Raw genomic sequence first — 14,644 nt, 5'->3', positions numbered from 1 at the left:
GCGGAGCAGCGAGGGGCTGCGGTAGCGGCCTGATGGCGGGCGGCGGCGGGACCGGGCCGGGGGCCGAGGCCGCGGCCTGGGCGAGGGCCAGCCGCCGGGAGCCCTAAGGTGCCGCCCGCCCCTACTCCACCATGAACGTCGCGCTGCAGGAGCTGGGCGGCGGCGGCAACGTGAGTGGGGGCCCCGGGCTCCGGGGAGAGGACTGCGTGGAGGGGTTGAGGCCGAGCGGGCAGGAGGCGTCGGCAGGGGCTCGGGCTGGCCGAGAAGGGGCTGCGTGCCGGAGGGGGCGCGGGTCGGGGGCGCCCCAGGCCGGAGAGCCCGGCAGGAGGGGGGGGTCCTCCCTGCGGAAAGGAGGGGGCCCGGCCAGGCCAGGGGCACTGGGGCAGGGCAGTGGGCAAAGGGCCCTCTCTGCCTGACCTCGGTTGGCGCCCCCGACTGTCTGGCAGATGGTGGAATACAAACGGACCACGCTGCGGGAGGAAGACGTACCTGAGACCCCCGTAGAGGGCGGGGCCTCCCCGGACGCTGTGGAGGTGGGCAAGGGGGTTCCCCCTTTCTCGCCAGGCCCCAGCCCTGACGTGACGCCTGGCAGACCCAGGAGCTCTGGGCTGACCCTGGAGGGTCACCTGCCCCCACCTCAGCTTCATCTCTGGCCTCTGCGCTAGAACTATGGTGAGGCGACTGTAAGCCATGACGTTGCACAAAGCGGGTTCAGGACTCAGCTCAGACCGCCTTGTGCCCCTGTGCCCAAAGTCAACCCCTTTAGCGTCTTTGCTCCATGGCTCTGGAAACTGCCTGTGTCTTCACCCTTTGGGAGGACTTCTGTGATCTTGGATTCCCACCAGCAGCTTGCTAGCTCACTGGCACCCTGTGTTCCCCAGGTGGGATTCCGGAAGAGGACAAGAGACTTCTTGGGCTCCCACACCCCACTGGAGCTGGTCTTAGCAGCTGTCTCTCTGCTGCTGGCTGCGCTGCTCCTGGGCTGCTTGGTGGCCCTGGGGGTCCAGTACCACAAAGGTAGGGTGGGCCCACACCTGTCACCAGCCCTCCTAGCTGTGGGGGTGGGGGTGTCCGGGGGCTCAAGGGCCACTAAGGTTTTTTCTGGTCAGGCCAGTCTTCCCCCAGCTTTTCTCTCTCCTCCCAACCTTCTTGTTGTCATGGCCCTTCCCAAAGCATTTGCCTTTCCCAGACTCACTGACAGTCCCCTACCCCCACCCCCATCATGTTCCCTGCCACAGACCCATCCCATAGCACCTGCCTCACAGAGGCCTGCATTCGAGTGGCTGGAAAAATCCTGGAGTCTCTGGACCGTGGGGTGAGTCCCTGTGAGGACTTTTACCAGTTTTCCTGTGGAGGCTGGATTCAGAGAAATCCTCTGCCTGATGGGCGTTCTCGCTGGAACACCTTCAACAGCCTCTGGGACCAGAACCAGGCCATACTGAAGCACCTGCTTGGTGAGTGGGGCTGTCGGGGAGGCATTGTGCCAAGTAAAACTCACGCCTGGCACAGGGCTTTGCATTTAGGTACTCAATAAATGTCCGTGACTGAATGAATAAGTGGATGACTACAAACTCTCCTCGGGTGGGGGATGCAGAGAGCAGGGGGATCCTGAGAGGTGGAGATGGGTTTGAGGGGACAGACCTCTGAGTGTATAAAGAAGGGACTGTCCTCTGCACTCTGTTTGGATCACTGCTGAGGTGTGGTAGGCACCAGGGAGTCTGTGGTGTTTAGAGATCTTTGAGGGTTTCCATGGACAGGGGAGAGGAAGTCACTCTTTGCTGTTTCAGACAGTCTTCCTGGGTCTACTTTAGGAGGACTGCGCCTTCACAAGGCAAGGAAAAGGACCAAGCAAGGGCTCAGGACCCCTCTCAGCAGTTAGCATAGTTGCCAACTGGACCTGTGTCCTACCCCACAGAAAACACCACCTTCAACTCCAGCAGCGAAGCTGAGCGGAAGACACAGCGTTTCTACCTCTCCTGCCTGCAGGTGGAGCACATCGAGGAACTGGGAGCCCAGCCGCTGCGAGACCTCATTGACAAGGTAGGACCCCTGGGGGAGGTCAGGATAGGTCTTGGGAGAGGATGTGGCCCCAGAAAGCTTTGGGGGCCCCTGTGCTATAGTTTCCACTATGGTCTCTACTCAGATTGGTGGTTGGAACATTACGGGGCCCTGGGACCAGGACAACTTCATGGAAGTGCTGAAGGCAGTAGCAGGGACCTACAGGGCCACCCCCTTCTTCACTGTCTACGTCAGTGCCGACTCCAAGAGTTCTAACAGCAATGTTATCCAGGTACCAGTCTGGAGAAGGGTTGGGGGGAACTTATGGACCATTTGCTGAGCCCAGACTCTCCTCCCCTATGACAGGCAGGCTGGGGTGGCTCCCCCCTGTACAAGAGACCAGGTGTGTGTTGGGGGAAGGCTCACTCCTGTGACTTGCTCTTGCAGGTGGACCAATCTGGGCTCTTTCTCCCCTCTCGAGATTACTACCTAAACAGGACCGCCAATGAGAAAGTAAGAAGCATCCTCAGAACACCCAACCCCACCCCTCTATTGAGCTGGGCTGATGCTAGTTTACTTTTCCCTTTGCCCAGGGTCATAGTGGGCAAGGTGAGCCTGTCCTGTCACCTAGTGAGCCAACTACCCTTCCTTCCTTCTTTATCTCTTCACTCTTCCTCATTTCCTCCCTCCCTCCCTCCCAGCCTTCCTTCTCACCCTCTCTCTTTCCCTCCCTCCTTTTCTCCTTCCCTTCCATTCCTTCTCCCCTTCTTTCCTTCCTTCCCCTTATTCTTCTAGGACCACATTTTATAGGCCTCTGCCGTGTGCCAGGTGCAATGGGGGAATTCTGAGATGTCCCCCCCAGAGCCACCGCCACACAAAGCTTGCAGTGTAGATGGCTTCATGGCCCTAGACAGCTGAGAACGGGCTCAAAAGGGGGTCTCTAGGCTTTAGGAGAGAGTCAGGTAGTCAGAGGTTTCCTAATGAGATTGCATCTGAGCCGGGCCACGTAGAATATCTAAGAGTGGGTGAGGGCATGCTGGGTAATGAGAAGAGTTTGAACAAAGTCTTGAAGAAAGATAGAGCTAAGGCATGTTTGGACCATGAGAAGGGGTCCAGTTTGGCAAAATGTAGAGCTCCAAGCAGATGACAGGCTGGACAGGTGGGTAGGAACGAGTTGTGGAGGGGACCTGGAATCCTATACAATAAAACACTGAGTTTTATCGTATAGGCCTCTGAGAGCTGTTGCATGCTGCAGAGCAGGAAGGGAGCAATCCAGTAAGCAGTGCTTGTAGATGCAAGAGAGGGAGCCTGGAGATGAGTTAAGGCAGTAGTACTCTAGGCTCTGAGTCTGTAAGGGCCCAAATGTGGGAAGTGGCAGAGGGAATATTAGGAAGGGGAGGATGCAAGAGACATAACCAAGTGCAAATCATGAATTGCGGATGACTGGGTGTTCAAAGAGAGGAGTAGGAGGAAAAGATAAAGACAGATGAGGCTGGAAGCCTGAGTGATGGTGGAATGGAGGAGTCCTTGGAGAACCAGGGGGTGCCTGGAGGAAGAACCGGCTCAGAGCACAGTGGGGAAGAGGAGACAGTGTGACGTCACAGGAAAAGGGCAGACTCTGGGTCAGACCTTGATTTAGATTCCAGCCCTGTGGCTTGGTGCAAGGTGAAGCGGTTTCTTCATCTGTAAAACGGGGATCATAGCATTTACCTCCTATGGTATCTATCTGGGAAAGGGGGTACACAAGCTTATGCAGACACTCAGGGAGTGGGAGCCACTCATTTTAGATGTGTGATTGTGAGCAGCCTGGGTACCGTCTATCTGGGGAGGTCAGCAGGCAACTGTGGAAGCTGGGTGAAGTCCCAGAGAGAGGACGAGGCTGGAGGGAGCCGAGGGCTTGTGGGGCATCTCCTTAAAACTGTAGACAAAGGCTCAGGAGAAGTGAGAGGCAGAAGATTACAGAGGGGAAAGAAGCAGATTCTTGCCTTTTAAGGGCAGTGGGAGGAAGAGAGCCAGCGAGGTAGGCTGCTGTGGAGTAACACTACCGGGAGACTCATTTGCCCTTTCTTTGGTTCTCAAACACTGAGCATTTCTCAGCCAGACCCTCCTCCAGGCACATGGTAAACAAGACAGTGCCTTTGCCCTCTAAGTGGGGGAGAAGCCATGAAGCAGCTTGGTGTATCCTGTGCGCCATTGCTGGGACTGTCACGGAGGGGCAGCACGGCATTCCCAGACTGAGCGTCACAGGGGACCAGCCTCGTCCAGGGATAAGGGCAGGCTGCCATGAAGGGAGAGGGTTCAGGCAAAGGGAAGAGCGTATGCAAAGACTCTGAAGCGGGAGGGCATATAAACCATTGATGGACCAGAGAGGGGAGTGGGGTGGGGGTGGGTGGGCCAAGTCCTTCGGGGCAGGGATGTAGATTCATATTATGCATGGACACCGTGGATCAGATTTAGCATTTATCCCAAAAGAAATGGAAAAGGAGGGGCACAAACAGGTGTGTGGTTTAACATCACCTGAGTCAGGAGAGGAGAGAATTTTGAGAATGCCGGAGAGAACCACATGGTTCAACAATTGGGAATTGGCAGGAGAAAGCTTCAGTTCAGCTCTGTGTGTTGCTGGTTGTCTCACGCAGGAAGTCTGGGCCAGCATCTAAGGGAAGCTGCAGCATAAAAGGTTCACATAGGAGAAGAACTGAGGAGTAAAACAGGGTTCAGGAAAGTCTCAGTGTAAGTCTTCAGCTAAAGGCAGGGAGAAAAAGGGATAAGTGAGGTGGGTGGCGGCAGGGCACGGTCAGGATGACTGGTTGAGCCAACCAACCCCTCGGGAGCTGGGATGACCGGGACTGGCCCTCAAATCTCTTTCTCTGACACCTATCAGAGGGCAGCAAGGAAGAGGAGAGGTGGGAGAAAGAAATTTTGAAGTATAGGGAATGGATGTTAAGGGATCTGGAACTTTTCAATTGAGTAGAAGAGGAAATGGCTTTCGGCGATTAAGGGAGCCCAGGGTGGGGCTTGAGGGGCAGAGTGAGTAGTGGCCCCTGGGAGGAGGGCCAGGGAGCTGGTGCTGAGCAGTGCTGAGGGTCTGTTTGCAGATTCTCATCCCTTCATTCAACAAATATTTATCGAGCACCTACTATGTGCCAGATGCTATGTTAGAGCCGAAGGCTACGGTGGAGAACAGAGAAAAACAGCCCCTACCTCACCTGAGCTGGAGTGCCAGCAGGTGCTGAAGCAACAGGAGTTCACACGGGGCCCACGTAGTGCTGGGGCCATGGCCGGAACTGCCAGGCCTGAGCCACATGCGGACTCTGGCACCTGCTAGTTTGTGGTAGGAGTCAGGTCATGTAACCTTCTCAAGCGCATTTCCTCATCTGTAAAGTGGGACTTATACCCACTTGATGGAGTCGCTATGAGAGGGAAGAAAGATACATTACCTGTAGGGCCCCAGCAAAGTCTGATACATGTGTATACATGTGGTCATTAAGTATTTCTCTTCTGCACCTTTCTCCCACTTGGAGACTAGAAGGGAGCTGAGAAAGCAGCAAGGTTGAGGCCTGGCTGGATGGGAGATGGAAGGCCATTAAAGCTGCTATGGACCAAATTCCCTGTGGGGTCCACTCAGCTGTTAAGTGAAGGCATGTGGTCATCGATGTGCTGAAAAAAATAGAAGGGCCTTAGGAAATGAGAAGGCAGAGCAATGCGGGAAGCAGGTCCATCCACCGGACAAATATTTACGGGACACCTGTTCTGTGCTAGGCCCCGTTCTAGGCCCTAGGGGTGGAGGGGTGAATAAGCTGCTGTAACTTGCAACAGTGCTCTCCTGAACTTACCTTCTCTTTGGGGAAATAGATGATAAGTAAGTACACAAATAAATAAACAAGATCCTAGCAGATGGTGGTAAGCAGTATAACAGAAACAGAACAGGACTGTCCAGGAAAGCTTCTGAGAGGAGGGTCAGCAGAGGAGGTGGTAAGTAGAGGCAGGGGCCAGAACAGACCCTCTCAGCCTTGGGCAGGACCTGTTGCTGGGCTCCCAGGATGACTCCGGGCCTTGCCAGGTCCTCACCGCCTACCTGGACTACATGGAGGACCTGGGGATGTTGCTGGGCGGGCGGCCCGCCACCACACGGGAGCAGATGCAGCGGGTGCTAGAGCTGGAGGTGCAGCTGGCCAGCATCACAGTGCCCCAGGACCAGAGGCGGGACGAGGAGAAGATCTACCATAAGATGAGCATCGTGGAGCTGCAGGTGGGGCAGGCGGGGAGCAGAGTCAGCCGGCAGGGCCCAGCCCCTGGAGCAGACCTCCCCGCCCTCCTTCCTGCCGCCTTCCTGTGGCAGCCAGGCCTTTCCGCATTTGCTTGCTTTCCTGAGAGCTTCCCAGCCGCTCTGTTACTATCCGGTTTAGGTCACCTCTCACTAGGCCATCCCCTGGTCCCCTTTCGTGTTGCCTAGGGAATGCACAGAGGGATCATGGTAAAAATCTATAACAGTTTGTACAAGATGTCCGCAAAACAATCAAAAGAAATTTGGAAGCATCTCCTGGAGGGTCCTTACTGTGCCAGGAACCAACCCTTCAGTTGGATGATGGAGAGGCTGGGTAAGGGGGTGGGGAGTTCTGAAGGAGAGACCGGTTATGTAGGGACCCTGGATGGTGTCAAGGGAGTGGGATTTTATCAACCGTTGTGAAAATATTTGAATGTGCCCTAGCTGAATATTATATAGGGTGGTTTTTCTTGTATAATAAGTGATGGGGCTCCCAGATTGAGGAGCACTTGGGCCTGGAAAAAGGTTTATTGCAGGAAGGGGCTACCAAGCAGCTACTAGATGTTGCCATGGCAATGGGAAGTGTTCCCAGGCTCTGGCATATCAATGGGGGAGGGGTCTGCTGGCAGCCAGGAGGACAGGCAAGGAGGCTTGAGATTTTTTTTTTTTTCTTTTTGGTTGTAGGCCCTGGCGCCCTCCATAGACTGGCTGGAGTTTTTGTCTTTCTTGCTGTCACCGCTGGAGCTGGGAGACTCTGAGCCCGTGGTGGTGTATGGGACGGATTATTTGCAGCAGGTGTCAGAGCTCATCAACCACACAGAGCCAAGGTTGGGAAGAGCCCAAAGTGTGGGAGGTGGGGCTCAAAGCTCCACGCATGTCCATGCAGGGACTGGGCATGGGGTCTGACACAGCCAGACACAGAGCAGCATTTGACAAGGCCTTGGACCTTCCAGACATCGAAAGAGAATGTCTGCAGGCCGTTCCCCTAGGCTGGGGCTTCAGGGGGCCCATTTACACTCTTTATTCCCACACCTTGCTCCAAGCTGACTTCTGCAGGCAGGTGTGTGGTCCCAGGGTGAGACAGAGGGATTCTGGGACAGCTCCTACATATGCCTCTCAGGACTTCTGTTGCCTGCACATTCGTGGAGCAGATTTGGGGTGGAAATGGTACCGCACCTGCCCTTTCCTTACGTTCTGGTCTGGATGCCAGCATCCTGAACAATTACCTGATTTGGAACCTGGTGCAGAAGACAACCTCGAGCCTGGACCACCGCTTTGAGTCTGCACAGGAGAAACTGCTGGAGACCCTCTATGGCACCAAGAAGGTGGGATTTCTGACTCTGCCCCACCTTCCAGTCCAGCCTAATGTGCCTGTGTGTCAGGCACCATGGCCTCATGGTAGAGTGTGGAGCATAGGCATAGGAATCAAGATGACCTGGGTTGCCATCCCAACACCTTCATTTTTTGGCCTTTGGGACCTTGGTTGGGCATGCCACCCGGTCTCTCCCCGTTTCCTGGTGTGTGAAATAGGAATAGCTTGCAGGGTTGTCTTGAGGACTGAGCTGATGTAAGTGAAGCGCCAGTGCATTGTATGCAGAGGCACTCAGCTTTGATGGTGATGCCTAAGAAGAGGGATAAATGTAGTTCTTAGTTTCAAGATGCCCCATGAAGTGAGGGACATGGATGTGTAAACAAACATTGTATTTCAGGGTGATGAGGGCTCACATTGTGTGAAAGACCTTTGTGCTACAGAACAGAAGAAGGGATAGCACATCCTACCTGGGGGAGGGGGAGGCATCAGGACAGTCCTTTATGAAGAGGTGACATTTGGAAGAATTAGTTCACCAAGGGAGCAAGGGAGAAGGGCATTCTAGGCAGAAAGAACAGCAGGTGCAAATTCCCAGAGGCCAGGAACATCATGGGCTTGCATGTGCTCTGTTATGAGCTTGGGAACAGGCCGACTTAGAGGCTGAGGGCGGTGAGGTCGGCCTGGGGCAGGCCATGAAGGGACCCGAATGCTTGGTAAGAAGTCAGGCCTTGATTCTTTCAGCAATGGGGAACCATGGGATGATTTTAAGCAGAATAACCCAGTTAGATTTATGTATTGGATGATCTTTCTGGCAGCTAAATGGAAGATGGAGGGGAGGGACATGGGAGGGGGATGAGTGGAGCCAGAGTGTCTAGTTAGGAGGTGACTGCAATCTTTGGGCCAGAGATGATAGTGTTGTAGGGCAGGGAAGTGGCAAAAGGGTAGATAGGGGAGAGGACCAAGAAGTCGGGGTCGTAGACACTGGTGATAGATTGAATGTAGGTGTAGGGAGATGGAGGAAGCTGGTGACTTGCGGGTTTCTGGCATGGGGGACTGACTGGTTATAAGACTGGGATATGGAGCTGAGCAAAGAAACTTCTGGCCCCCGGTGGGCCCCTTAGACACTTAAGAGGAGGAGAGTACTGAGCGCAGATTGGCCAGCACACATGTTCCTCCTGAGGTTTTGCTGCTGGAGTTGACACACTTTTCAGTTCTGCCCTTTGTTTTCCCTGGAGTCTGAGGGAGAGATGGCAGCACCCCAAGCCCAGGTTGCCATTGCTCAAAGCCGAGAGGGCTGGCTCCAGAGACAGAGAAGAGAAGGGCCCTCAGACTGGAGAACAGAGCCATCTCTGGGAGGCCTGGCTCTTTGTCCCTTACAGTCCTGCATGCCAAGGTGGCAGACCTGCATCTCCAACACAGACGATGCACTTGGCTTCGCTTTGGGCTCCCTCTTTGTGAAGGCCACGTTCGACCGGCAAAGCAAGGAAATTGTGAGTCTTCGAGGTTCTTCTAACTAGTGTTCTTGTGTTAGTTCAAATCCACTATTCATTCATGTGTATGCCTAAGGGGGGGGGGGGGGGGGGGGACTGAATGGAAATTCATCAGTAAATGAACAGTAATTACTTTGGGTGGTAGGATTAGGAGGGGTTCTTTTTGTCTTTTAAAGTTCTCTGTGTATTCCAAATGTTCTATAATGAGTTTATGTTGCCTATAGAGTTAGGAAAATAATATTTATTTATTGGGAGATGATAATGAGTGTGCTTAAAGTATTATCTGCAAGGATGTTTCTTGCAGTGTGGTTTATAATAGGCGGAAATGAAAATAGCCGAAATGTCTAATCATAGGGACTGGAAGAAAGATTATGGTTAGGGTGGATTATGAGGCAGCCTAAAACTCATGATATATTGTTAAGTGAAAAAAAAAAAGAGTAGTTTACAAGATACCAGGTCTCTGTGGATAGGTCTGTTGCCAATGTAATGTTTCTACCATTGTATGTTGCACAACATAATTACATGTTATATATATACATCAGGGCAGGGACAGACTCTCAAAGTAGATAATCAAAATGTTAAAAGGAGTTATCTCTGAGTGATGGGATTATAAGTGGTCTGTTTCCTTCTTCGCCTCTTCTCAATTTCCCAAATTTTCTGCTATTAATGCCTTCCTTCCATAATCAGATAAAAATCAACACACTATATTAAATTATATTAATTCAACTAACTTATTGTCAGTTAAATTTTTTTATTAATTAGAGAAAAAGCCACCTGCCATCTCAGTATCTTCACAAATGGTGTTTCCTTCTCATCTTCCCAAGATGCTCAGCTTTACTTCGAGTCTGGGGGCCCTCCCACACACTCCTCTGGAAGGACAGGGATGGGGCACTGGGGTGGACTGGGGGGGGCGGCGGGGGATAGAATGCATCAGTGCAGCGGGAGGCCAACTTATGCCCCCTTCCTTCTAGGCTGAGGGGATGATCAGCGAGATCCGGACCGCCTTTGAGGAGGCCCTGGGGCAGCTGGTTTGGATGGATGAGAAGACCCGCCAGGCAGCCAAGGAGAAAGTGAGCCATGGCCAGGGTTGGGGTGCCATCTTCAGGTGGAGATGGAGGATACAGTTTTTTTGGGGGGAGCCTGGGGAGGGAAACCCTTAACCTGGTCTCTTCAGGCAGATGCTATCTATGATATGATTGGTTTCCCGGACTTCATCCTGGAGCCCAAAGAGCTGGATGATGTTTATGATGGGGTGAGTACCTGGGCTCACCAGTGCTGAACTTTATCCCTGAGGTGGTGGGAGGCAGGGCTCTATTCTCCGTCAGTAATTGGGGCTCAAGCCCTGGAAGGGAAGGAGGTGCCTGTTGGTTCCTTTCAGAGGCAAGTGTGGGCAATGGACGCTGTTCACGTGTTGGCTCTGTGCCAGGCTGCAGGCTAGGCAGCAGTAGAATGCAGTGTTCACAAATCCTGGTTCTACTCCTACCTACCTGTGTAACCTGGGACAAGTTATATAATCTCTCTGGGCCCGAGTGTCTTCATTTGTAAAACGGGGATCCTATTGGCACCAACCTCATAGGGTTGTTGTGAGAAAAGAAGGAGGCAGGATGTAAAACAATAAGCACCAGCAACATAAATACTCTTTTAAGTATTGGCACTTATTATTTCCTAAATATTTTACTCTTATTTTGCTGTTGAGGAAAACTGAGGCTCAGAGAGGTGCTAATTAGTAGCCAAACCGGGACTATTCTCTTCTCCAACATGTTGTCTTGCTTGCTTTCTGCTTCCCACCACTCCCATAGTATGAAGTCTCTGAAGATTCCTTCTTCCAGAACATGTTGAATTTGTACAATTTCTCTGCTAAGGTGATGGCTGACCAGCTCCGCAAGCCTCCCAGCCGGGACCAGTGAGAATGGGGGGCTGTAGACACTTGGGGCAGCAGGAGAGGTAGGGGAGAGTTCCAGGGCTGGGGAAGGGGGTGGCAAGACATCTCAAACCAGAAGCACAAGGTCTTTGCAGGAGGTAGGTCAGGGCTGCTGGGCTGGGTGGGGCGTCAGGAGCCTCAGGAGCCTCAGCCTCTCCCTCTTGCTCTCCCAGGTGGAGCATGACCCCCCAGACAGTGAATGCCTACTACCTTCCAACCAAGAATGAAATCGTCTTCCCTGCCGGCATTCTGCAGGCCCCCTTCTACACCCGTAACCACCCCAAGTGTGTCTGAGGCAGGAGGGGCTGGGTGCTGGGGCCTGGGCCTGTGGAGAAGCCGGGCACAGGGCTGGAGGTGGGGTCCAGAAGTTCCCCCACCATGTCCTCATGCAGCATTCCTCACCCACCAGGGCCCTGAACTTTGGTGGCATCGGCGTGGTGATGGGCCATGAGTTGACACATGCCTTTGATGACCAAGGTAGAGGCCCCTGGAATTAGTTGCCCCCTTCAGCTTAGAATTCCCAGTGGTTCTTGCAAGGCCTTGGAATATTGGGAGCAGGCCCCCCGGGAGCCTGGAGTCTGCTGGTGGAAGGCTTCTCTAGTCTCGGCGAGGCGCAAAGGTTAGTTCTCCTCAGGGCGCGAATATGACAAGGAAGGGAACCTGCGGCCCTGGTGGCAGAACGAGTCCCTGGCGGCCTTCCGGAACCACACGGCCTGCATGGAGGAACAGTACAGCCAGTACCAGGTCAACGGGGAGAGGCTCAACGGCCGCCAGACGCTGGGGGAGAACATCGCTGACAACGGGGGGCTTAAGGCTGCCTATAACGTGAGTGGCCTGGCTGGCCTCCGGTGGCTGAGGCCCACCTGCCCAGGGGGGATGGGGGGGGCTGGGCAGTGGGTGGAGGTGGTGGGCAAGCCCTGACGGACTTGCCGCCCCTGTGCCTGACCCCAGGCTTACAAAGCGTGGCTGAGAAAGCACGGGGAGGAACAGCAGTTGCCAGCTGTGGGGCTCACCAATCACCAGCTCTTCTTTGTGGGATTTGCCCAGGTATTGCCCTCCTAGGAGATCTGGGGCCTGCCCCTCTCCCACTCCCTCCTGGGCATGTTGTTAGACGTCTGGGGCATGCAGGAAAGGGACTGGGAAATGGGGCCGAAGGTGGGGTGTGGAAGGTGGTCTGGGAAGGTCTGGTGCCCAGAGCTTCTCAGCAGGGGCTCATGAAGCATGCCAGGAGGCCCGAGGAAGGACAACTCTTCAGGAGGCTTTTGTAGATCCCAAAGGGGAGGGCTGCCCTGCTTGAGGGGCAGAGGGTAGGGTACAGGATTGATCCCCACCACATTCCTGTGAGGTGGCTTTGGAGGAGGCAACTAAAGCTTGCGGACAAAGTGGTCCATCCAGGGCTACCCAGGAATAAGGCAAGTGGCAGAGCAAGGACTCAGGTAGGGTCTCTTCAAGGCACTTCGCACTACTCCAGGCAGCCTCTGGGGGGCGTGCTTCTTCCCCTCAGTTGCATCCATCCTTGGCAACCCAGTGTCCAGGGCAGCTTTGAAACGCCTTCAAGGAATTTGAGAGGGAGGGCACGTTTCCCTCCCTCGCTGCTGAGAGCAAGGGGTTGTAGCTGAGAAGCTGGCCGTGTCCTGGAGGCCTCTTGAGCGGAGGGGCTGGGGTAGTGGTGGTTTGTGTCCCCAGGAGGGCTCTGCTGCAGTCCAGTCTGTGGGCCCTACCTGCACTAGACACCATATGTCCCCATGTCTGTCCTGGCCCGCAGGTGTGGTGCTCAGTCCGCACACCCGAGAGCTCTCACGAGGGGCTGGTGACCGACCCCCACAGCCCTGCCCGCTTCCGCGTGCTGGGCACTCTCTCCAACTCCCGTGACTTCCTGCGGCACTTCGGCTGCCCCGTCGGCTCCCCCATGAACCCAGGGCAGCTGTGTGAGGTGTGGTAGACCTGGGGCTGGGGAGAAATAGCTCGCTGTTGCCAGGACCTGGGGCAGCTTGCCCAGCAAGGCTGTTTGCTCCAGGTTTAGAGAAGGCAAATGTGGTATGCCCTCCATACCACAGGGGGCATGAGTCCCGGTCCTCCCTCAAACACCACATTGTGCCTCTGCTTTGGGGGTACCCCCTGCCTCCAGCAGAGCCCCACCATTCACTGTGACATCCTTCCATGTCACCCTGCCTGGAAGAGGCCTGGGGGGGAGGCAGGCATCAGCTCCCACGGAAAGGAGTCTGCCTCTTCTAGTCCTAAGATCACTTGACTTGGTGGCCTCGGGGCCTGCTGTGCCTGTCGCACTCGGACCACGCAGGGCCTGGGTGGTGTGCCTCCCATACTTCTCTCCGAGGCCCGCTCAGTGCCCACTTGGGAGTGGACCCAGCCACTTTCAGCTCCACTCTCAGGGGCTACCCCCCAACCCATGTTCTTTATGCTGCTTCTCCCAATACTGCTGCCAACCCTCACTGACAGACCAGCTGTGCTCAGCTCCTAGTGGAAGCCTGAGGGCCTTTACAAGCCCACCTGCTGCCTCCCAGTTTCCCTGGGCTCAGAGGAGAACTATGTATGGTGTGTATGTGAAGGGGATGCTGGTTCCTGTGTCTTAGGGCATAAGTCACAGAGGCTGTACTGGTCCTCCCTGGCCCAAGCAGAAAAGCAGATAGAGCAGGGAGAGAGAAAGACAGAGTTTATTTTTACAGGGAAGAGGGTGGGGAGGGAGGGGTCTTGGCCCTGTAGGACCCTATGCCAATAAATAGACACACCTCAGTCAGCCTGTCTCTTCCTTCAGTCCTGTTTTCGTTGATTCATTCACTCATTCCACCAGTACTTATTGAGCACCTACTATATGCCAGGCACTCTTCTAGATACTCATTTACTCAGTCACCAGACACGGGACTGAGATGTGAAGCCTCAAGGAGACAGAGAAGGCGAGGCAGGATGGAAGAATGGAATGAAATTGAGTTGGCCTGGGTGGAGTACCTCCTTGTGGTCATATCCCCATCACTGGCTGATCTACAGCTGGAAGGATTTGCCTCTGCCCTCCACTGGTGCATGCAGCCAGGCCTAACACTGAGCCTGGCTGATAGTGGGCCAAGGTCAGCTTGGAAGAGGGGTGGCCCTCACCCTGCAACGGAGGGAAGCCCTGGCCAAGGCGGCCTGCCATTACCTGCGGCTCAGAGCACACGCCCCTGCTTCTGGCTGAGAAGACATGCATTTCCCCATGGCCTTGAATGCCCAGTACCCCTGAGAGTCACTTACCCCACCACGCATACTCATCAAGGCCTACCAAGTGCCAGGCACAGAGACTGCGGGTCTGGCTGCCACCCTCCAGAGCAAGGGAGGGACAGGAGCATTTATTCAATATCCCGTGTGTTCCAGGCACCTCTGCTAGGTGGCTCATTTTTTTAAATTCATTCATTCATTCATTTATGCATTCATGGATTTAAAAAAAAAATGTATTGATTACCAACAGCATGCCAGGCACTGGTGATGCAAAGATGAATAAGACGGTTCCTTCCCTTAGATGGTTCTTCTATTGGCAGGTTCACCTTCACGAGCTCATCTGATCCTCCTAGCAACCATATTTTGTAAGTGCTCTAGTTTCCATTTTACAGATCTAACCCTCAGCACTTCACTGCAGTCAAAGAGGCCTGGCTTGAACTCGAAGACTGAATAGC

The 14,644-nt window shown here is 54.3% G+C and overlaps 1 protein-coding gene across 2 annotated transcripts; it reads left to right on the top strand.

The window, feature by feature from the left end:
- Positions 1 to 97: 97 nt before the first annotated feature.
- Positions 98 to 12,924, top strand: ECE2 (endothelin converting enzyme 2). 2 transcript variants are annotated; one of them, XM_021692750.1, is made up of 19 exons: positions 132 to 170; positions 447 to 533; positions 882 to 1,017; positions 1,239 to 1,454; positions 1,916 to 2,040; positions 2,144 to 2,290; positions 2,446 to 2,511; positions 6,059 to 6,247; positions 6,947 to 7,089; positions 7,473 to 7,587; positions 8,951 to 9,061; positions 10,033 to 10,131; positions 10,236 to 10,313; positions 10,861 to 10,964; positions 11,156 to 11,266; positions 11,392 to 11,459; positions 11,617 to 11,807; positions 11,934 to 12,029; positions 12,748 to 12,924. In XM_021692750.1, the coding sequence occupies exons 1-19, from the start codon at positions 132 to 134 to the stop codon at positions 12,922 to 12,924; spliced, it is 2,298 nt and encodes a 765-aa protein (XP_021548425.1). The 2 variants fall into 2 exon arrangements, with proteins under 2 accessions (XP_021548426.1, XP_021548425.1); XM_021692751.1 differs by lacking the exon at positions 447 to 533 and having other exon boundaries at positions 98 to 170.
- The last annotated feature ends 1,720 nt before the right edge of the window (positions 12,925 to 14,644 follow it).

This window comes from Neomonachus schauinslandi, chromosome 1 (genome assembly GCF_002201575.2).
Source record: "Neomonachus schauinslandi chromosome 1, ASM220157v2, whole genome shotgun sequence".
Taxonomy (NCBI): Eukaryota; Metazoa; Chordata; class Mammalia; order Carnivora; family Phocidae; genus Neomonachus; species Neomonachus schauinslandi.
This window is presented reverse-complemented; position numbering and strand designations above follow the sequence as displayed.